At 39.6% G+C, this 24,379-nt stretch overlaps 1 protein-coding gene across 4 annotated transcripts in view; it reads left to right on the top strand.

Moving 5' to 3' along the window:
- col19a1 (collagen, type XIX, alpha 1) overlaps positions 1-24,379 on the top strand; it is a 75,862-nt gene that overhangs the window by 30,042 nt on the left and 21,441 nt on the right. For all 4 annotated transcript variants that reach the window (XM_088385273.1, XM_088385270.1, XM_088385274.1 and 1 more), the window contains 17 exons: positions 6,591-6,635; positions 12,863-12,916; positions 12,991-13,035; positions 14,430-14,462; positions 15,987-16,025; positions 16,136-16,177; positions 16,485-16,529; positions 17,010-17,063; positions 17,536-17,580; positions 18,946-19,020; positions 19,999-20,040; positions 20,554-20,631; positions 20,984-21,019; positions 21,938-21,991; positions 22,203-22,256; positions 22,806-22,847; positions 24,090-24,194. In XM_088385273.1, coding sequence (XP_088241399.1) covers positions 6,591-6,635; positions 12,863-12,916; positions 12,991-13,035; positions 14,430-14,462; positions 15,987-16,025; positions 16,136-16,177; positions 16,485-16,529; positions 17,010-17,063; positions 17,536-17,580; positions 18,946-19,020; positions 19,999-20,040; positions 20,554-20,631; positions 20,984-21,019; positions 21,938-21,991; positions 22,203-22,256; positions 22,806-22,847; positions 24,090-24,194 — 888 coding nt within the window. The remainder of the gene's footprint in view (positions 1-6,590; positions 6,636-12,862; positions 12,917-12,990; positions 13,036-14,429; positions 14,463-15,986; positions 16,026-16,135; positions 16,178-16,484; positions 16,530-17,009; positions 17,064-17,535; positions 17,581-18,945; positions 19,021-19,998; positions 20,041-20,553; positions 20,632-20,983; positions 21,020-21,937; positions 21,992-22,202; positions 22,257-22,805; positions 22,848-24,089; positions 24,195-24,379) is intronic.

The following is a 24,379-nucleotide window of genomic DNA, read 5'->3' as shown; positions in this document are numbered from 1 at the left end:
TTTATTCAAAGTAGATCTTTGAGCCTGTCCTCTTCACTTATTGGAGAATGCATTAATGAAACACCCGCACAGTGTAAACATAGGAAGGGGAGCAATCTGGATGAATAATGCAGCCAAAAGTCCAGATGAGACCGTGAAATTTCTTCTCGCCAAGACTAATAACGGCATCCATTAGGGGCTGGGAACATTCTAAAGGCAAACAGGCAACCAGAAACAGCTTGCATTGAAACACTGCAAAGACATTCATCTGATACCGTGGTTTAATGTAGATTTATCATCTTCACCGCATAAAAATGCAAATTCCCGTAATATCATCACCCCCTCTTTCCTCTCCTTAGCAGTTGTTAAAGTCAATGAGCTCTTAAACCTCATCACTGAATATGTGGCTGTTGTTAAATAGACACCCATGGGACTGCATTGGCTTTGTTCCTCTACACATCCACTGTCTGCATTTCCTGTTTGCCTTCGGCTCTGTTCGTTGTTTGCCTGCTGTGCGGCGGAGGCAAGAGCTGTGAAGTTTTCTCAAGATGCTCAGTAATGTTTTGCCCAATGATAAGCTACTCCTTTATATGCCCACCTGTGTCCCTTTTGTGTGTGAAGCTACACAAAATCAATTGTTGGTGCTCTCCTAATTTCCCCCCATTTCCTCTCATTCTTTTTCAGCGCTCTCTGACCAATCTCCTTCACTGTACGTACTCAGAGTCTAATTGCCGCACTGCCTAATTAGCGATGTTACCCAACATGCATCATACATTCATGCATCGAGCCCATCCATCCTCTTTAAAAGAGAGCTTTCATGCTTCCTGACTGGCTTTGCGGTGAAGCTAGTTTGCCATCTAGTGGTGAGGGGAGGGGTGCATGACTGAATCTCAGCGAGCAAAATGCCTTCATGGAAGGCTTCAGCCAGGAGACTATAGTATATGCACAATCTCGGCCAAGTGAGCTCTGTCTAACGTCGGCTGCAGTGTCAGCCATCTCTTTATACCACCCTGAATATTTAGATGGCTGGGAGTTAAAGGGGAGAATTGTGTGCCAGTCAGAATGGTAAAATGCTAAGCTGCATTTGAGCCCCTGCCAGGCAGCTGTCGGCTTTGCCGTTCTCTTCCTGCCCCATCCTCTCCTCTTAACCCTCAGTAAACAACTGGAACAAATCCTATTTTATTGAAGCTTTTACAAAGTGCAAGGGATCTCTGCAAGCTCCAGTGCCCGGCCAGGCTCTTTCCTCAGTGTGTGCAGTGTCCTGAGGTGGCATCCAGCATGGGCAGTCAAAAGTCGGCAATTTACGCCATCTATCCATAATTGGAGCCATAATGAGGGGGAAGTAAAGCTGGGGTCTCTGCATTGTGCTTTTTTTGACAGTTTCATGACGTGTAAGCTTTATATATTTCACAGAACTGCTGGGTAATGGCAGTGAAAAATAGATAGTCAAGCTGCAAACGTGTGAATTTACTGAATCTGTTTTTATGAACTTAGAATGTGTGCTTTAGAAGGCTTGGGTATGTTTCTCTTTAATTGAAAACACATCATTTTATGGTTTCTAAAGATCTAGACAATTTAGACTAGCTCATCACCGCATCTGAGTTGTTTGTTTTCTCTTTATCACTTAAGTGAGGTCACATGGTTGAACTGAGTTGACTCACAGTCTTAGTTGTTCCTCCCAAAGATGTTTTATGCGGGGAATTTTTAATTAACTTGAGGATATTAGTACAAGTTTTTTGCACGTTTGTTTACCAAGCAAATACAGCTGCAGCAAATTTCCAGTGAACTCCTGTGCAGCGTTAAGACAAAAGCTCAGGTGGCCTGAGTACACGTCCCCGGAGGCAGACGTGCTCTCTGCTCAGGCAGAAAGAGTGTGAGTGTCATATGAGTCTTTCAGTCAAGAAAAGGTCAGCTCTCCTATGAGCTACATAACATTGGAGCAAATCAACTTGCCTCGCTAATGTCAGAAAGTTTAGCCTGCGGGACATTAAACTTGGTTGTCACACAGGAGACGAGTTGAGGAAATGAAAAGCAAAGATTTCTGCTGCCGAGAGCATCGACGGTCGATGTTTGGACTAGCAACCGGGCTGCGTGGAAAGGTCAGGATCTGGTAGACAAATAAAGGGTTAGGTCTAATTTGTGACTGATGGTTTTTGATAGATGTCAAAGGAACTTTTTACAAGCCCATAATTTATTCAGCAAGTGAATCTGATACTTTATTCTCAAATATTGTAGCTACCGCCCCGTCCCCTTCAACAATACTGGCATAGCTATCTGAAGTACAGCAGGAATATAAAAAAAGAAACGTATTGGTAATCAGCAATGCTGTCAGTTTAAGGCGGTCTAATAGTTTTGTGCAGCACCGTCCCTCTTTGAGGACTATTGAATAAAAAAACAAATCAGCCTTGTGTTTTTGTGTATGGCTGCCAATAAACTAATACCATTAAAAAGATAACCTACTACAATAATTGGAGATAGTGAATGACCTTGTCATATGACAACACAGCATAAGTGATATCTGTACTGTGTGAGAGTAAATGCGTCCGGCTTGAGCTGGATCCTGTTGAGCTCATTTCAAAAGTCCTTATCTCGTGACCCCGCTCGACAGGGGCATTCGTCGGGTGTATTACCTCTTATTTTCACGCTAGATTTGCGTTATTGCCAAAAAACACATTCTGCCGTCTTCATTTTACACCATAGAGGTGATTCTGGCAAGCATGATCAGTCAGACATGGAAAGTCTCACAGAATATGTTGACATTTGGGATAAGGATTATGGAATCATCCTAAAGGAGTGCCTTGGCAGTGTTGCTGTTGTTGTTGTTGACTTTGCTGTATTTTTGAGGCATGTGTTACAGGACTGGGCTTCGTGTTTCCTGTTCTCTTGTATGCTTAACAAGTTGCTGCAGAGCTGAAGACAGAGGAAGGGTGGGATTCATGTGGATTAAGACAGAAGTTTCAAATTAAAGCAGTCATCTTTGCTGTTGGTGTCTGCACACAGCTTTACTAATAATATTGTTGAATCGGCACTTTGAGTGTTTTATATCTTACTTTTTATGGTTTGCTGATTTTTAGAGAGGATCTGAGCAATACCTGTGTATCTGTAATTTACTCATGAAGCTTTCCATGATCTTTCTTCAATTCCACTCCGCAATCCTGTCGTCTTTGTCCTTTTCTTTCTCAACCCTTCATTCCCCCTTTTCCTCCCTCATTCTAATCTACTGCTATGACCTGAAGGAGGGCTTCATACTGTGGCGCTCAAATAATAATCACGCACGAGGATGTTTTCAAATTTAGAGGACACTGAGCGTTGCATAGCAACAGAGATTGCCACGGTGATCCAACAGGCAGTGGAAGTTGGGTGTGCAAGAAATGGCTTGTGAGGCAACAGGAGATGGAGAGATGGCAAGAAAAAGTGGCGAGAGAGAGAGAGAGAGAGAAAGAGAGAGAGAAAGAGAGAGAGAAAGAGAGAGAGAAAGAGAGAGAAATACAATTGTGATGGGATACACACAGGGTGGGTACTGAGGTGGTTATGCAGTAAATTAAAGTTTACTTTGCTGGGAGGGAGGATTCACACCAAGTTGGCTCACTTTGTTGAGGCATTTAAATTACAATTACTGTCATGTTGACATATTATTCAAACATTTATGCAAACATCGGCGAGCGTTACGTCGATGGAATGCAAAGCTTTTGTCATTCAACAATGCCCTTAGAACTGCAAAGATTCTTCTACATGAAACAATTTTTTTTTCTCTGATCTTTTTTTCATGTTATCCCACATTCTTTTATTTTCTGCTGCTAGAATATCCTCTTCTAGTGTGGTGCTTATTCCTGATGCCTGGAGACAGCTTTGGACTGTTTTTCACCTCTGACACAAATATGCACTCGAGCATTTCGTTGACACGCTTACACAGAAAAATATCAGACCTGTGCTCATAGGTGGATTTTTTTTAGATATCTAGATGAATATGTTGTAATACTTTCTATATATTTTAATTATGATGTAGACTAAGGGGTTGAAATTTAAGAATCGTAACAAGAAGATTAAAACTAGTTGATGAAATTCATTCCGGACAAATGAAAACTGAGGGACTATGATTAAAAAAGACCCATAAATGTCGCAGACCTGGCAACAACACAGAACTGACAAATACTGAAAGATGACAGACAATTGGAGCTATAATTACACAAAAGAAAATTCCACATTCGAAGAGACAATGTGACATGAAATGACAGATCACAAAAAGTTTCAGTGCAAGTGATTACTGCTTTGGTGAGGACTTTTTGTTTTTCTTTTGTGTGTTATAACTTTCCATCCAAACCACTTGATGTTTAAACAACAGAGCATTGGTCTTATTGAGGATTAAGAAAAAAAAAAACGTTTAAGATCTGATCTGGAATATTTTTTTCAAATGTGAAATAACGACCCTATGAACCATTTAAAAACTGAATGTTAGCTTCAGGCTAATGTTTATTTAAATGAAAATCCCCCCCACATACACACCGAAACCCATTATTAGCTTTGAGTTTATTTGTTGAGCACTGTGACTGGACGACCACGATTTATCTTAATTAGAATATGCAAAGCACACGGTCAGTATGCACTTAGCAGTTGAAAGCAATATTAGGGCAAATGTGTAGAAATGATTCCAATGGTTGAATAATTTATGCCTTGCTTAGAATAATAACGTATGAAATATTCATTTGCTAAATTACTTATCTCTGTAATCGGCATTTGTTATGATGTTCTTGGTAGAAAGGGTTATGATGGAGGTCAGAACGGTCACAGGGAGCATTTATGTATTTAGATTTTACATATATTCATGTACAGTGGGTTGGAAAAAATCTTAATGAAATGCTGTCTGAATTGAAAGGTGGCGCTTACCATTGCTACCAAGGAAAATATTCTAATGTCTCATTTCTATTCACCCTCATCCTTGTAAAAGTTCATCAAAAGATGTATCGGCACCTTAATGATTAAGATTGAAACTGACTGTGCTGAACCTTTGCTTATTTTCTTTAGATGTCCAAGTCATCTTTAAACTGCACGAAAAAAAGATAAATACCTATTCAAACAGATAATTAAACAGTACAACCAACAGAGCTCGTTAAATTCTGGTCTTTTGTTGCTGTTGCTGTCACGCTGTTGCTGTCATGCAGATGCGTCAAAATCAATTATTCAAAGTCAGCATATGTTGAGCGTTGGTGGAATCAGTTGCGTTGTGATTCTTGTGAACCGTCTTGGCTTCATTCCAGCCATAGACATATGAGAACATTTTGAATATTATAATACTTTGAATTGATCGAACTTAACAAATAAGACCAGTGACTCCCCATTTTTGCAAATATGTTTTTTGCAACTATAGTTGTGAGTTATGATATATGAATCGCCACTAGATTTTTGCAACTATAGTTGTAATTTATGATATTACCAATCGCCACTAGGTTTCAGACATGTTTTGGTTTCACTTTTACTGAGCTCTTTATTACAATATGAGTAGGCATCTAGCTTTTATTTTTTTCAGATTTGGAATGATGTGCAGTACAAGCACAGAACCTCAATAATATTGAATGTTTGAGTGAGTTCATTTTGTTAAAAAAAAAAAAAACACTTGCGAATTGATTTCTTGCACTTGGTGTTCGTTTCTTGTTCAGCAGTTTTGTGGCACTCTTGAATGGTAATTGTTGCAACATAGCCTTTTGCACTGCAACAATATTCCAGTATGTGTCTATTTTGTCACCTCAAGTGCTTTATTGTTTGGTTGGGATTGTAATTCTGTTATGCATGCATCAAAAAATGTTCCTGAAGAAATGTGAATTGCAAATTTGTTTTTTTCATACACCTGATTGCAAAGTATGTGGTCATATGCAGCCCTGTAGGAGCAGGGATAAAAAATTGCGAGCCCCTCCACCATATAAATTGCATATCCCTAATTTAGACCTAAGCCCACTTTGACAATGAGGTTGCCACTGGAACTTACTGTAGTGGATTTGCAATTGCACTTTATCCTAGTGCGGCAAACAAATGCATGTTCTCTCAGCTCACACGCGCTGCCCCCACCCGGGGATGGGGGGGGGCACTCTACTATTAGATAACGACAAGTCTCGCATGGCCGATGATGCTCCGCCAGTTGAGATATTTCTCACAAAGTTTCGCTGATCCCTTGCACCCATTCTATAAATCATATTAACTTTAGTTTGCTTCAGAAAGCAAAACACCTCATTAAGATGTTAGTGTTTGAAGTCCTATACACTTTCAAGGACTCAAGGCCTTTTGTAAAACCATCACTTCTCGCTGACCTTGCTCGTCAATACCGCCAAGCTCTGCGGCTTGGCCGGCTCGCTGCTGTATATGCTCTCTGCTTTGATTGATGCACGAGGGACTCGCACAGCTGGAAGAGGAGACAGTGAACCAGAGGAGGGAACAAAGACTTGCAGGCCACACGGGGTGCAGCAATTAAGCTGTTTTCTTGTTGTTAATTAAAAGCAAATTAGAAAGTGCGACAGGAGCTGCTGTCAAGCCTTATTTGCTGGCAGTGTGTGTACAGAGTATAACACCTGTTGTAACATCTTCCCGCTCTCATCTCAATCTCCTTTATTTGTCTTCCTTAGGGGCGTAGAGGAAAGACTGGGATGCCTGGACCTGATGGAAAGCCTGTGAGTGATACTCAGTAACATACGCAACTACGTACAAAAACCCAATTGAAAACATGACCTCCAAATCTACACGTTGCTGTTGTACTCATGTATAATGTATTGAAATGCATGTGTGAGGCAATTGCAGATTAATCCCAATCACAAACAGCTTCTTATTTTGATCCCATTAAGAGCCTAATTGAATTCAACTTTGGTTTGAGAATTCCCATGCCCCATCAAAAAAGCATAGCAGACAAACGTGGGGCATCCGCATCATTGAAGTCTGTTTGTGTTTTTGTTTCCTATTCAATTACTGGTTAATTGCACTTTGATTTTTCATGCATATATTATGTGAATAGCTATATGAACGTAGTGTGTAGTGTTTTAAAGAGAACCGAGTAATCAATGATTTGTGATATTTTTGCGATAACAAATATTTCAAATCAAGGCTACAAAAGATCGCAAATAAAGCCCTTGAGAAAGTCTGAATTAACGAAAAGACTAAAAAGTGACTAAATGCCCCAGTGCATTTTTGTGTTATCATCTTTTCCTGAGCAATCCAAACCAATTCAAGCTTTCATGTGTTTGTGTAGTCACACACAGACACACACGCACACATGCACACACACTTGCAGCCACAAATATATGATGCGTTAAAAGGAGACTGCTTGTCAGACTCTTAACTGCTCTGATGTCAGGACAAACAGGAGTGCCATATTGCTCTGCTGCTTCGGGTGTCCAATTATTTTCACACACTATTGCCCTGATTGCACTCCTGATCTGGATCAAAGGTTTTCCTACTTTGTTGAGTACCAGAATCCAGAGAGATCCCGTTCTGCTTCGATCACTGTTATGCTCTCTAGCTTCAATTATCTTTTGTATAATTGAGCCACTCGCTGTTAAATGTCTCCCACATGACTCATAGTAAACCTTGCCTCCTTAATAACTCATAAAGTTGTAGGACGCAAAGTCGAAAGAGAAAAGAAAGACAAGGCTGGAGACGGTGTGACATTTCTAAATGGCAAGTTGACGATACTCTTAGCATGTGCCGTCTTTGTCTCCTTCCCATGGTACTGACATTTATGACTCAGCTGTTTTCCAAAGTTGGATCTCAGGGCCAAAATTATCTATTCAAAACAGATGACAGGCCGTCGCTCGCTCTCGTCCTTTGGCAGCAGGAGAGCGCTGGCAACTGAGAGGGGGAACAGGTACTTTTCAATGTCATGGGAGGATCACACCATGACAGGAGCGTCGGTAAACACGGCACAATAAATAAAGACGCAAGGATGATTCATAGACTGCTGTGTGTTTCATTGCAAAAGTGAGGCTGCTTTTATATTGCAGATCTATCTAGTACTTTGATGAAGTGCCTATATATATGTCAAATTTTTAGACTGTCTGTGAATACATTTTTAAGTGACATCTACCCTACTCCTGTGCATACATTGACTGTATACCTAAAACAACCCACATGTGCTCATACATTGCAGTAAAAAAATAAATAAACAATGCAAATATTATTATTCAATTGGCCTGGACTGGCGTTTCCACGCATTCATGGAAATTAAGTTAACCTTATCATTACTCCAATGGTTGTGGAGTAATTTTATTTACTTTATTTAATGGACTGTGGACCTCCAGGGATCTATATTTAAACCATCTATGCATTTGTGCTTGTTTGATTTACAACGGCTGCCTTTTTATGTGTGCACTACATTATTTGAGTTGTCACTTGGACCATGGAGTGTAAATCTTGTAGAGACCCAGAAAATTGCATTCCATCATAATCTCTTAACATTAAAACCTCAGATAAAAATTGCAGTCAGTCGTCTGCAGCTGACAGACGTGTTGCGAGCAATTAAAATGTTGGCCTTAGATAACTCAAGCACCTAATGTGAGCTTTGACCGAGACAAACGGACGGACGGACGGAAGATAGATAGATAGATAGATAGATAGATAGATAGATAGATAGATAGATAGATAGATAGATAGATAGATAGATAGATAGATAGATAGATAGATAGATAGATAGATAGGTAGGTAGGTAGGTAGGTAGGTAGGTAGGTAGGTAGATAGGTAGATAGATAGATAGATAGATAGATAGATAGATAGATAGATAGATAGATAGATAGATAGATAGATAGGTAGGTAGGTAGGTAGGTAGGTAGGTAGGTAGGTAGGTAGGTAGGTAGGTAGGTAGGTAGGTAGGTAGGTAGGTAGGTAGGTAGATAGGTAGATAGATAGATAGATAGATAGATAGATAGATAGATAGATAGATAGATAGATAGATAGATAGATAGATAGATAGATAGATAGATAGATAGATAGATAGATAGATAGATAGATAGATAGATAGTTGACCTTGAGTTGTTTGTATTCATAGTGATATGCAGCCCTCTCTTCAAAAATGTCATCTTTACGTTAGTTATGGGCTACCTGTACGTAGTACATCCCACTGTAGACCTCCCACAGTGACTCACCAAACAGACGGATGGTCATTACGTACAGTACGTTTTCAAAAAGGCCTCACAATCATTTTCATGAGGCTCAGAGGTGCTGTACCTCACAGTAGGCACATACGTACTAACGTGCAGTGTGTGGTGTAAAACATCCCTAGACATGGATCTCACAAGGCCTCCCACTGGCACAGTTGCTACCCCTATTGCCTACTTAGCCAGCACACCCCCACCTGCTCAACACCTCCAGCGGCCAACTTGTGGTTTAGCCAAGAGTGAAAATTAGGAGGTAAACCTCTTGACTGCACTGTTGATTTCTCGTATTGACGTGCCGTGTACAGGGATCTCTGAGTCGTTTCCTGCACTCTTTGCCAAGAGGAAGGGGGAGTGTCAGCTGGCCGACCTTGACAAGGAAGTTGTCTGCATGAGAACACACTTAATCTGCCTAAAATGACAGGGCATGGCTGAAGGTGTACTATATAGTTATTTGAAGTTTTATGTTCAGAACTTTGGAACCACTGCATACTGGGGAAGAAAAATCCCAATATCGTCTTTACCACTGAAAGTAAAAGCGCACATTTTTCTGCCTTTCATCCATATAAACATTTTATTTACTTTACACATTAAATGGGGGGGGGGTTGTCTTTTTATTATCTGTTGCCACCATGCTTCTAAAATTTCTGCTTGCATGGTTATGTAGCTCTGCATGAACAGTTGCATCAATATTTGAGAGACGATTTCTGCAAACCTATACTAATCAGTTTATTTTTTTTACTTTACACTTTAAACTAGTCAATTTAAAAAATATCCATTCATTTATTCATGTTGCAAACTGCTTATCCTCACGAGGATCAAAATAAGTAAGAGTGTTGCTCAGCAACAGCAAAAATTCGCAATGTAACAATGGCGGTATACCAGGCTAGCAATGTGCTGGTTGCACTGGAATGCTATCAGAAATTGACAGTTGGCTATATTAAATAATTTGTATAAATTAAATAATGGCTTTAGTATCTGTCGACTAACTTGCAGAACAGAACATCAAGCAAGAAAATTACCTGTGTCAACCAAAACTCCCGAAAAACGAAAGGAAAGGCCATATATCTCTACACCAAGATAAGTAATCAGACACTGAAGGACAGAAAAAACTTAATTATCAATTAAGAGCTTTGGTTACCCCACTCTGCAGCTTGAAAGCCGGAAAGAGAGAATTGCGCTCACTTCAGTCCAAATTGGGTCGCGACTGATTTGTCGGAACAGAACATGCTCGTGAATCAGCGTTTAACAGAAATTGAACCTTTCTCAAATGTATTAGTTTTAAAGGAGAACTAATTGTTTTCGTCTTCATTAACATTGATGGCAATTTGGTGGGAACAATTGGGGTCACTTACTGTATAAAAGCTGTGTGACTAGTTGGGCTAAACAGATATTGCTCGTAACCACAAGGGTACACTTGACTTTTACATTTTGGAAACACACTTGTAATTTTTTTGACCTTTCAAACTGTCCAAACTAATACAGTGCCTTGGAGTTCTGTAATTGTCCCCATGGGATCTATTATTGGAGACCATACCCTGGCTGTAAAAACATTTTGAATGAGATTTCAGGTATTATGTAAACATCCAACGCTTAGGCAAAAAATATACAGAGTTACAAACAGAGTGCTGAACATGGGCTCTTTAAAATCATTGATAATTGCCTGAAAAAAATGGATCTAAAAGTCAATTAAAAGGAGGCCTGCGTGGGCATCCGGACAGATGGCTAATACTTCTTTTTAAACAATCAATGAGCTGGCTAAATTCAATGGGGGAGATTGGTTTTAATAATTCTCATTCAACGTTGGATATGCACTGGGGATGGGCAAATTGAGTTTTCAGACTCAAAGTTTGAGTCAGTGAGTCTCTTTTGAATTGGGGCCCCATTTCAAGTCTCAGGCCTCACTTCTTCTGTAGTGTACAGGGAACAATGTGAATTGTCCACTCCCAACCAGTCATACGATAATCGTGTAAATGCTCTTATAGTTGAAGACTTTGAAATCCATTTTCCAAACTCCGCCTATCGTTCTCACTACAGGCCTGTGAATCTGTGGAAAAGTCAATGTGGGAAGAATATTTTAATTGGCCGCACTAAAAAAAATTGGGAACCATTTTGGCATGCATGACATTTCAGTCCTAAATATTTTTGTGCAAACCAACTGAGGGCCTTAAAACAAAAATCCAGAATACTATCTAAAAAACAGATTTTACTCACAAACAAATTAACATCTGTTGGTAACAGGGAGGATCTTGAGCTTTGATGGTTTACATCATGGAACATTTGGGAGAGGACAAAGTGATGGAATCGGAAATGTTAATGCAAGAGCCAAACAGATATATTACTGTGTTGCAGAAATCTATTGTGCCCATAATCTAAGGGAAGCCAGCAACTGCATAAAAGCCATGTTTTATTCATTTCAACTTACCTCCAATGCTTACAAATTGGATATATGTACCCATCTTGCATAACGTTGCATTTAAATTGCTGTCCCTACTGTGTCCACCGCTGGAAACGTGTCCACATTACGCGTGTCTCTGTATTCTGACCGCTGCTTGTTTTTCGTAGAGCCGCCCCCTCCCTTTTTGTTATTGATTCTGTTATATAAGATGCACATAAATTTGATTTATGCATGGAATTTCTTGATAAATTGCATTTCCAAAAAATAATTTTTCAAACCAGCTGAACTTCTAAATACAAAACCGCTGCTACCTCGTTTGTTTCTCATATTTTTAAGCACCTGAACTTTCTTAGTTGGACTTCTCTCATCAACACTTACCTTTATAGGAGGCTTTCATTCTTGAAATGGATTGACATAGTGATTGGGCAGAAAAAAATTGTGGCACATATGGTTAATAAAGCTTCACCAAATTCAATTAGTCCAGTTTTCACGCAGTGCCTTCACCTTTCCCAAAATTATAATATGACAATCCATCTGTTCATATACAGGAACAGTCTGCTGATTTAATAAAAACGGAGGAAACAGAGACAAAGCTCATTAAAGGTATACTATTGCAGCGGCTGTTGTCAAAGTAATTTGGGGAGGTCTGAAGCGTAATTTTCAGGTGAAGATTGTCCAGGTACAGCTACGCAATTTAGAAATGTTGCATTATGAGTTCATGACCTTCAGCAGACGTTTTTGTATTTTCGTTTTCAGGACTTTCTAGGATCCAAACCGTTTCTTGGCATTATTACACAATACCCAGCATGGTGTCGATGGTGGTGGCTTAGTTGATGATGAATCTCTCTGATTCAAGTTTGTTTGCAAGCTTATAAAATATGAGGTCAAAAGTTGTGTAAAATATATAAAAATAAGATGAGAGTTCTCACCACTCCCCAAGAGACCAAGTTTTCCTTGTTTAGATTTCTATCACAGATGTATCTTACTTATCATTCCCTGTACGTCATGGCCAATGTGAAAGTACACTTGGTGTTTACTTTGACATTTTCCTCACATAAGTGACAGTGAAAGAAATCCTATTAAAATGCACCAAGGACGGCTCACATGCAATCATGAAGTGCCATCTATTGGAAGAGAGTGGAATGGAACATGGAAAAGTGCTGCAATGCAACAGGGACCGATGTTTTCTCGCAGTTTCATTATTTAAAGATAGTTATAATGTACCACATTTGGATTCAGACAAGTTTATTTTTCTGATTTTTAGTTTTTCACATCACCTGGTATTTTCTATTTTTTGTTTTTGTTTCTTTGTGCATCCCCTCAAGCTTGTAACTCAATGTTCTGTTCTATCTACATGCAGGGGGAGAAGGGTGAGCCTGGCATCTCGGAGGAAAAGGGGGCAAAAGGAGACCCTGTAGGTATTTCCCTGCAGCGACACTTTAAATGCTGCCTTGCTACTGAGTCATTTACCAACACCTCCTCCCACAGGGTCAGCCAGGTTCCCAGGGGGATGAAGGGATGAAAGGACAGAAAGTGAGTCAATGTCAAGTGGCAATACATGACACTCCTCTCTGTTTGTGTCTGCTGTCACTATGCCTGCGAACGTGTGAGTTATTATGTTTGGACTACAAGGATATCTGAATGTCAGTCATCAACAACTAATGAATTGGCAGCTCTGTCGCATTTTTCCCCCCGTCTCAGCAGGACGACGCAATACAACAAAAGCTAGCAGCAGGCAACTTGTACATTTTTATTTATAGGTGGCATTTAAGAATAATGCTGCATTAGAACAAAAGTAAGCCCTTAGTGGACAAGTATGGCAACTATAGAAGCAGACTGTTGCCTTGAAGGAAAGTAAAAGTGTTTCAATAATAACACAAGAATGAAATACAGTCTGTTTTTTTCTTTTGGTGTTTCTTTCCTCTGGGATGTCCCATTAGTCTTTATGTACCTTGGCTTTCATCGTTCTTCAAAAAATTGGCTTCCTCTCTGCATTTGCATTTGATCACAATCCAAATGTGCTTTAAAAGCCTCTCCAGCTTTGCTGTCTTAACACTTTCAAATTCAGAAGATTGTGGTCGCTTGGCTGTGAATGAGTTCTCTGTACGCTTTTGAGTTATTTATATGATGTCCATAGTATATATAGATAGATAGATTGTTGCTGTGTTGTGAGAGCATGAAAGTAATAGCTTATAAATGATGAATGGGAGAAAGCAGGCTCCCAACAGCAATGCATCACAGTTAGAGCTCCCAACACGACCATCACAAAAGGTTGTATGCGCTTTAAGGATGCCACAGTAACTATCGGGACTGCTATGTGCATGACATGAAGACCAATGATGAATGTTTTTGTGGCACTCACCTCATAACACTTGACTTCCACTTTATTTTCCATTTTGCCATGCCTCCCATGTTGTTCCTTGAAAAGATATCGATGTATCCGTGAGGTCATTGGTAGCATGTTACCTCTGAAAGTACAAAGCTCAATGCCAATGAAGTTGGGATGTTGTGTTAAATGTAAACAAAAGAAGAATACCAGCAGTCCAGACTTGTCTCCCATTTATAATGATAATCATTATGAAGCATTATGATGCACAAAATACAACCTCTGGACTGTCGAGACACTCAATTTGTACGTCAAGAAAGATTGGTTAAGTAGGCCACTTGCAAACCTGGAAGTGAAGTTTTACGTTTATCGACCATTTTGATTTATTCATTTTCCCTCAAAATTTATACACCTACTCCCCTCATTTAGAATTCAAAATGTATCGAAAAAACACAAAACTAGGTTCCTGTAAAATTTGTAAAGTTTGATTAAAGCCGGTCAAGATTTCTGAATAATACAAAACCATGTCAGTATGGCAAGGCTTTACTAAGTTATACTTATAACTTAACCTGAATTAACTATTATTGTTTTTGATTTTTAGGGTGATGCTGGCCCCCCTGGTCCACCTGGTCCTGTAAGTGTTTGATGAGTAGTGTGTTTATTGTCCAGTCTAAGTCTTCAGCAGTGACAAGCAAATTCTGGCTATATTGGCATCTCATTGGAGAGCACATAAAACATAACACATAGAAAAAGGTTTCTTTTGATCATGTACTATTTAATACATTAATTATCCTTGCCACTCTGGGGTGTTGAGCTTTTGTGCTCCTATTTAAGCAGAGAGGACTGCTGCTTGTTTTTAATCTTCAATCTCAGCATCCTCCGCTGGCATAAATTTCAGAATGCTAGCAGCCCAGGCCGACCACTAATTCAGCACACGCTTCCACACATTGATCTCTCATCAGGGTGTCATATGATTTTGTGATACAATTGAGACTGATATATATCCAGTTTCAAACTGTGGAAAATATAAAGGGAGTATTTTACCAGCAAAAAAAAAAAAGCTGATTTCACTGTTGTTTGTATCTGCACATGTCAAGAATCGTACATCAAAGTAAACATTATAGTGGTCGGTTTTAAAGGCAATCCAAAGCACTGAGGTCTTCCTTTGAAAATGTCACTACTTAAAATTTCACGACAGTGGGAAAGAGAATTGTTCCTCTCAATCAAAAGCAAAACGCTCCGTGATGTTCAACGGGTTGTGGTGAGCTGCAGGCCTCCCAAGCTATTGCAGACGTCTTCAGCAGCGCACACAAGAGAAGAAAACATTAGTCATTTGATAAATGAGGCTGTTTGAACATTTAGTACCAGTCTCTGTCCGTGCTCTCTGCCTTCCTGTGGCAGATAATTTTGGCAGTTAAGCATCGATTTCCCTTACACAGCAGAAGCAGGGGTTCAGATCATTACCCTCCCTCCATAAACCTTCTTGTGCCTCTATGTATTAGTGGCAGGGAGGTGCAGTGGTTTTATCGGCGCGCACTGCATCATTCTCCCCGATGGCCTTAGCGTGGCAAAACTGGTTTTTGAGCTCCGAGGTTTTTTTTTTGTTTTTTTTTAAATACAGATGCCAGCTTCACTTTACAGTAGAGCTTTGTAATGTGTTCAACTCAAGCTGGCATCCTAACTCTGTTGAGTAAATAGTGGCACGGCAGAGTTCACTGCTCATGTGCGAAATTGACAACAAAGCTGCATGTTGATGGCGGCGAGATGTTGATCAATGTTTTTTCAGAAAATGAGACAAGTGACTATAGGTTGACTTTTGCTGAATGGTGCAGAAACCCCTTTGAGACAGCCGATGACCCAGTATCTCTTTTAAGATTTATATTGCTCCAGATGGAAAAACACTTTATTTAATAACTGTAATTGTCCCAAAAGACTCATAAGCAAGTGTTGTGCAAATGTACCTGCACAAAGATGTCAGTTCAGAGAATGAGCTGCCAAACAATGGCAAAGCTGTCTAATTAAAGATTTAACTTGCGATTGTTCCTGGATATCATATAATGTGGGCTAGTATCATTAGACAGAGGTGGATATTGGGCGTTTGGTTTAATTTTATATGCCATGATTTGATAACCGACTATGTCTTCTTCATTCTGTCTAGGTGGTGACAGCTCATGGGTTGAAGCAGATCTCTGGAACTGTAAGCATCTCCATTGTATCATAAATCACTGACGATTTGCAAAGACACTAAAATTGTATTTGTTGCTGAGTCACAATTTGAACTGCTTCATTTTGTCATATGCCTTAAAGGATGAAATGATCGTTTTGCAGAAGGGAGAAAAGGGAGATCGGGTAAGCATTGTTGAATATTGAAAAGTTCTGCGGGAACATTTACATGGCCCATTTATCTTTAATGTTCAGTATATTAACATTAATGATGAGAAGACTGAATATTCTCAGTTGAAGTCCTTAATGGATGTCAAAAAGTACAAGACTTGGGAGACTTCCTGCAGAAGAAGGAAGGTCTAAGCCATCCAAAAACGTTGCTTGTTCTTATAGCTGCTTCCTTGTTGTGGCACCTTCTTTCTCGTTTGCCAAAACACAAATAAAGTTAAGGTGATGCACTGTACTTTCTCTCACCCTTTGGGTCATTTCACAGGGAAACATTGGGCTACCAGGACAGAAAGGAGATCAAGGTCCTGAGGTGAGTCCACGTGTTCAAATAGTTTATTCACTGTTTTGATGAATACAAGACAGTCTAAACACAAATATGGGAACACCAGATATTTATCATCATTCTGAGCTGTTGATTGTACACTTTAAGTTGGAATCCTACTTTTCCCAAGCTAGTTAGTAGTTAATGCATCGTTTATTTCCTCCAGAGTGTCAATGTGACAGATAAGTGACACAATTGAGATAGATGCATCATTATTATTATAAAAACTGAAATGTACTGTAAAAATACAACACTGGTTATCCCACTGTCATTTACTGGCACCTTGCTGCCAGTATTTTTTTTTTGTTATTTTACACAGATAGTCTTTACAGTGTGCCCATTGAGAATAACAGATGTTATTCTTAGTATATAGAAACAATCACTACTTTATTTTATTTTATTTTAAGGCATTTACATCCTATTGTACGGGGAAAAAGTAACTTATTTCTTTACATTTTCTTCCATCAGGGCAAACAAGGACCATCTGGTTCGACTGGACTCCCCGGCCTCCCAGGAGAGCCAGTAAGTATACCTGCAGCAGACTCCATGTCAAGCCCTGTCGCCTTATCTGTCACCTTGGCTTATCCTCTGCTTCCCAACGCACTCCGCCAGACTGAGCCTGAGATCAATTGATGAATACCGCGATTAGCAGGATGTCAGGGAAAAGAGTCCAGTCTCTATTTTTTCTCTCTAACGCATTCCGTCAGCAGATTTAATAATTAATTAGCAGAAAGAAGAAAATGTCTGTGCGTTTTGCCAAATAACAGAAGTGCAATCTGTTTGCTGCACCTGCTTTGATAATGAGCATCTGTCTTTCTTGAAAAGCAGGCAGGAAAAAAAAAGAGACATTTTATAAATCCTGTCTAAAAAATATTAGGCTGGAACTCGACAGTGTGCCAAAGCAGTGATGAGGGGGATGGGTTGTTGGAGATGAATGCGTGTGAAATTAAGATCTGCTGACAGATGTCTTTTTTGTCTCCACTCCTGTTTACAGGGCTCTCCAGGATTGCCTGGTAGAAATGGCTTGAAAGGAGAGAAGGTAAGAAATCATCAAATCAAATTGTCATCTTTACAAAAAAAAGGATTTATGGTGTTTTTATTAGTAGTTGAACATACAAGACACCTTCCTGATAACTCACCTGCCATCCACGGCATCGTCAATCACGCCAGAACTTTGTTTCCCTCCATTTGATGCCCTCGACTACCCCCGCTTTTACACCAGCGACTCTTACAGCAGGACTTATTCCAAAGACTCGACTGAGAGTGACAAAGTGCAAGAGTGTGCGCTTTGACACGCCAGTTTGATGAGGTGTGTCGCTTGTCAAAATAAATGACGCTTTACACGCGACGCCCCTCCCGCCACAGTCATTCTGTCAAACTCCAGGGCAGGGAAATAAATCTAATTCCAAGTGCTTAAGCTTCTGACGTCCTCTCAGATTGAAAACCCTCCTTTTGTCACCTTCACTAATGCAAACTAATGCCAAAGACAGGTGTGATTATGTATTCGTATGAGAGTCGCAACAAAAACAAACAATCATCTCGAGTAGATGTGGATGGAAAACAAATATCTGTACATAAAGCCATTAAAATATGTGGCTGTAGAGAGCATGTTAAGTATGCTGAAAATGAATAACAAATTGTCCTTGTAAAGCTGCACAGGTTTTTCCATTTACTTGAGCTAGGCACGCCCTTACACTGAGCCCTCTTTGCAGTTCGCTTAAATAATTTTCTTCTTTCATATGACATCGGCCTGCTCCGGTTGTGTGGATTGTAGATAGAGTGCCATGAAAAAGTATTTGCCTTCTTGTCAATTTTTTTTTTTTTGCATAATCTCTCCATTTCTATATGTTTTCTCATAGCCAATAAATAATATATAAATTGTTTACTATTTAGAGTATTTTACGTCTCTGTGGGCTTCTTAGTTATTATAATGTTTGTGATGTGCAACGACCATGATGAGTCAGTAAAATCAGGATGTATAATTTGGATTTGCTCAGAAAATCTCTGCTAATAAATGTTGACTGTAAAATGTTTGACTTGCTACCATTCGCATTTTCCTCCACTGCAAATAGTGAGAGAATTAAACTTAAAGTTTCATTTGAAACTAAGTTGACACATTCACCTTGCTGTCACACTGTTAACAATAAAAACATATGGCATGTTGGTATATCTGTTTTGGCCGTCCTTACATTTGTCGGCTGTCATTTTGATTTTGAAAAAGAAAGCAAGTTGTCAACATCACTGGGATTATTTCCATACATGAAAGGATTGCAATAAATGACTTCAGACAGGAACCGAAAATGTTTCTTGAAACAAAAGTTGGACAAATATTACTAACTATCACAATGAAGGTCATCATGCCTCAAACAAATAAATAGTCTGAGGATCATAACTCTTTTAATAGGGAGACGTGGGAGATGTGATGGGACTTCAGGGACCCCCAGGACCAAAGGGTGAGCCTGGTGAACCTGGATTTGTGGTATGTAGTCACATTAACTGACTGTTTTGGCTGTCCTAAACATTCTAGAAATAATTTAATACGTATGGCTTCATCAAGCATAGCTTTTGAACCAGCAGCAGATTAGCAAAGGTCGCCCCCCGGCTACATCCTACATACTGGAGAAGCTAATATTATGACACAAGCCATTAAGTAATCAAATATTAGGTAACCTCATCCTGGGTTATAATTACGCCTACCATTGTCAAGATGAAGGCTTTTGAAGCATTACATCTTATGGATGTGTCTACGCATCTAAAAATGTTTATTATAGCCGCAAGTGACTCTTGCACGATTCTCCTTTAACTTCATCGCCATCTTGTTTGTTTTCTTGGAAACAACACTCAATCTGAAGTGATCTCATCAAGTAGGGAAATAGGGGAGGGAATTAGTGCAGGCTGAAGTGTTTATACCTCTAACATGTTCTCTAACCTGATACGTGTGCAAAATAAGATGCCATCTTAGGGACGAGGGTCCTTTGGCGAATGTCATTGCCGGTAAGTGTTTCTGAGGGAACATAGATATTTTTCCACACATTTTATGGTCTTTGTTATTTAAGACGACAATAAAAGCGATAAAATGAACTCAGTGGGTGTCTTTAATGAGGCAGCCCTCTTCAAATAACTGTCGCTCAATTGATTTTTGCCTGTAAATGAATGATGTAGGTCTGTATTTCTTTGCTCACTTTTACGATTGGATGTAATAATGAAGTTCTTCGGGAAATGGTGTCATTGTTAATCACAAGCCACCATCTTGAAAGGAATACACAAGATGCAATGTGGGGCTTGATAAAACAGTCATCAATGTCGTCTTTGTGCTGGAAAGTCAATGAATGATAATAGATGTGTTTTTGTACTCGTGTAATCCTTGCAAACACTACTGAATATGAGCTTGTGATACTTTTTAGATGGCACTCTTGAGTTTGTTGTTTTGTTCTTTTCTGATTTATCTACCATGTAGGGTGACGGGCCAACTTTGTCCAGAGCCACCCGTGGCCCCAAGGTAAAGTACTGACACTGCAGATCATCATGGACATCAGTCACATTAATCTGCTCATCCTGTAGATACAGATCAAGACCAGTTTTAGGTAGATCCAGTTTAAGGTAGACCCTTTTCTGTTCAACCAGGAAATGACTATCAACTAGTGGAACCAATGTGGGCAGTAGAAATGTTACCTCTGACCTCACAAAGATTCCTACATACACACTCGAAACATCATAAAAGTATTTCCAGAGGAGTGTTTTGATTTTTGATGGAACTGTTCTAAAGGAAAAACAAATTATGTATTGTGTAGCTCTCAGCATGTGTAGAATGTTCAAATGAAAGAGCTAAAGAACATGTGCACGCCACTGGTCTTGAAAATACATGCTTCCTCCCCTCCAAGCTGCCGAAGACAAAAACATAAAAGTGAAAATCCATTCGGGTCCAGTCTAAATACTTAATGATCATGCAGTGCGGCAGCTCTGCAGGAGCATCGGATTGAGCTGTCTGACTGCTGCCTTGTTCTTTTGTCAGGGGGAGCGCGGTGTCCCAGGACTACCTGGGGAGCATGGTGAAAAAGGCGAGCCTGGCGAGAGCATCACAGGCATGCCTGTGAGTATGATGGTGTATTTGATTGTTCTGCATATTCATTATATACCCTGGGCTCATATCTATACCCAGTAAAAAAGAGCCCGGCGCACAGTAAATTCATTTTCTGCTGGAAATGGCTGTCATCACTGCCGGGTTCCTTCCTACCGTGTGGCACGCAGTCATCCCGCATCATATATCTTGCACGTTTCAACTTCACCGACACGATTGCAAGAGCGTCTGTCTCTATTTCTTTTAATATGGAATTGTTGGAGGCAGTATCAATGTGAGCAAAAGGTGTCTAACACAATAGCTTTATTGGATCCCTGGTGCTAGAGGGCAGATGGTGTTAACAAGCTGCGTGATGTGTTCTCAGGGCCCCTTGGGACCTCCTGGAAAGCCAGGAATTGAGGTTGGTGGAATATACCCTGAATCCATGACATGAAAACATACATTCCCTTTGCCTTCCAGCTGAGTAAAACTACAACAAGCTTTATAATAATTGGTACATAGTGGAAGTTGTACATTTGGGAAATATGAAATGTCCAAGTAAGTCAAATATACCTTCCATGTCAAAGCTTGATGTTTAAATCATCATGTAAGATGTGAGATGTCAGCAATTCTTGTGCATTTAAAGTTTTCACTCCAGGTTTGGGTGATTTTATCTTCCGTGATAAAATGTAGGATGATAACGGCAGAACTCACTGCAACATAGGAAAGCATCTGGCTGTTCACGCAAATACATTTTACCGAGCAGATGCTAAGATACTGTGCTTATTCTACACTATACAATTTAATATCTTTAATGGAGTATGAAAGTAGCTTTATTTTATTGCAGTTTTATTATGTTGAATTATCTGGTGAAACTAAAAATGGGGCTGCAGGAGGCATTGCCCCCCCCCCACTGAAATATTCTTGAACCCTTTCAGGTGCCAGTCCAGATGATTGAGTATTTTTTTATTTCTCCTTGGAATTTCTTGTCAACCCCCGCCCTCCTGCATCCCTTGTAGGGAACTTGTAATGGACTTTTGTCTGCTTTTTTTCTGAAGGCTTTTAGGGGGTTGTTTAAAAAGAAATTTAAAAAAATCTTTGGCCACCCTGAAGAAAAAAAACTAGCTCTGCCATGTTAGTTCTAAATGTTAAATTAATATTCGACACTTGTGAATTATTCATTATTTAGCTTGGTATGAATTAGAAAAGAAAAAGGGATAATGAAAAATATACATAGATTATGTCTGGCTTGGAGATCCCACAATAAATTATATATTATTACTATGTTTTCGTTGCTATTTTTTTCTTTAAGTCATCAAATCTGATGGTTATTTTTCAGGGTGTTCGTGGAGCCCCAGGTTCACCGGGGCCTGCTGGATCTCCAGGAAGAGAGGTAAGTTGTTCCCATCACCCCATCCGCCACCTGCCACGTGTGCAGATATAAGCCGACATAATAGCTGCCATCACACTGGGACTCAAGCAGAGTGTCAGATCACACATTGCCACCGACTGTGACGGATATGAAAGTACAATTACAGTGTGGCATGGTCGCTTAATTTCATTCCCGGAAGGATTGTTAGCTTCCTTCTTTGTCTCACTTAAAGGGCCCTCCTGGTAGAACGGGCCCCCCTGGCCCAGCTGGACCTCCAGGTGAACCAGTAAGTTTCAAAATCCCTTTTGCCTATTTACACCGTGAAAGTACAGCTTCAGTGCGGGGAGTATTTGCAGCCAGGCTTGCTGTTCATGGCTTAATGTTACCTTCAGGAATTTAGTTGCGTTTATGACTAATTGACAGTCGCCCTGCTCCCTTTCCGCCACTGTTTTCATATAGATGCTCTCTGTAACACTCCAGTGATAAAAAAATATATATATATATTGGAGAAAAGATCAAAACTACGAACTTTTATGTTTGTTGTACAAAGACAACAAACCTTGGACACAATATGAAAACATAATAATTGTGCAGACTAGCAACAAATTCATTCAAGTGCTTCTCCTCAGCCTTGGAGAATTAAACAATAAATGTCAAACATATCAAAAGATTTCTGAAGTGTTCAAGGATTTGTTCTTTCAAAAAAAACAACATTATTAACCACTCTCTTCAGAAACAAATAAAAATCTGAATAGTTTTCTAATATAATAAATGTACTAGCCTGAAGGTTCCTGTGTTTTATGTGCTTTTTTTTTTTTTTTACTTTCTCTCTTAGACTGCACTACCAATTGTTGGAGACATGGGGGCTTTGCTCAAGGTATTTTATCATACTAATTAATGATAATTGCAGCTTTTCAGGATTGAATACATTATCTTGGAATCTAAATGTAAAAACCTCATTGTGTTGTTTATCTAGAAATGTATGGCTTGCACAAGCCAACGGTGCAGTGTAAAGCCCTTGAGTGCCTCCATCAGGATGTCTGGGATACATTTAGAAATTCTTGTAATATAATTTCAGGCCCACTCACTGGTAGTATTTATAGAGAATTTTATGTGAATATTTTCATTATGCTCCAATATACACTGAACAAAAGTATGAATGCAGCACATTTGCTTTTCATGATATGAATTGAAAGATCTATGCCTTTTTCAGCGGATACAAAAGGCTCATTTTGGTCATACATACATCCATTCATTCTCTGTACTGTTTCTCCTTCCTCGGGTTGCTGGAGCCTATCACAGCTGAGTTTAGGCAACCCTGAACAGCAAATTGCAAGCGTTGTTCATATTTAACGTAGAAAATGCTTAGATTTGTCAAGGCAAGATGATAAAAATATAGGAAAATAACCAAATGGGTTGCGTTTATATTTTTGGTTAACATAGAAACTAGTGAACATTTATGCAAAACGTTGATGCAAAATGTTTCAAAAGATTACCAGAATGCAGGTAATCAATTTCTGGCAGAAACAATTTTTTTTAATAAGGCCGCAAGACAGCTTTGATGGCAGCACTAATGTGGCAATAACAAAAGCTTTTAAAAAATATATATTTTGCTACTCCTACGGCTAATTTGGATTCCTCTAAAAGCTCATTTAAACATTCTTGTTTAGGCCTTTCTTGATCCCTGCAAACCTTTTTATTTGACAATTTTCAACTCGACCAATTGCCTTTTTTATTCATAAATTCTGACTCTTGCAAATTGTTTTAATCCAAAACATAATTGTACTGCCGCTTGCAATGGCACAGTCTGGTACATTCTGCTGGAAGGCGCAGTCCTTATATCTAGAATGGATCATGAATGGTGATATTTAAAATTCTCACCTAAATGTCACAGCCAATGAGTTTGACAAAGTTCACCACTCACCTCGATGAGAAACGCCGTTGGTGGGTTCACATTATTTCTGCTATGCAGACATTTAAACAAGCCTTTATGTCAGCTAGGGTCTTGTCTTCCACCCGGGAATATAACACAATAAATTATGATAATTTTGGACTCAGACTTGATATGTTATTTGTGTCACCACATTTGTGTCCTCCATTGCCCTCCTTGTGCTGCTAGAATGCCTGCAGTGCTTGTCAGATGAGAGTTTCCGGGCTGACTGGACAGAAGGGAGAGAAGGGCTCCCCTGGAGTGCTTGGAAATGATGGAATGGTGGGAGAAAAGGTATGTGTGACTTATTAGTAAGATGCTAGAAACACCCTATGGTATCACTTTGCATTCAACCTGCAGTAGGTGAGACCGGAACTTGATGTCGCACTTTTTACACTCGAATATATCTCCAGTACATCATATCGTGAAGAGATTTGCAGATGTGCCAAGGGGGGCACCGCAGGAATACCCAATCAAGC

Source organism: Syngnathus floridae, chromosome 9 (genome assembly GCF_059516105.1).
Source record: "Syngnathus floridae isolate MCC-2025c chromosome 9, RoL_Sflo_1.0, whole genome shotgun sequence".
In the NCBI taxonomy this organism is placed as follows: Eukaryota; Metazoa; Chordata; class Actinopteri; order Syngnathiformes; family Syngnathidae; genus Syngnathus; species Syngnathus floridae.
The sequence above is the reverse complement of the archived record's forward strand: the minus strand, read 5'-3'. Positions and strand labels throughout refer to the sequence as shown.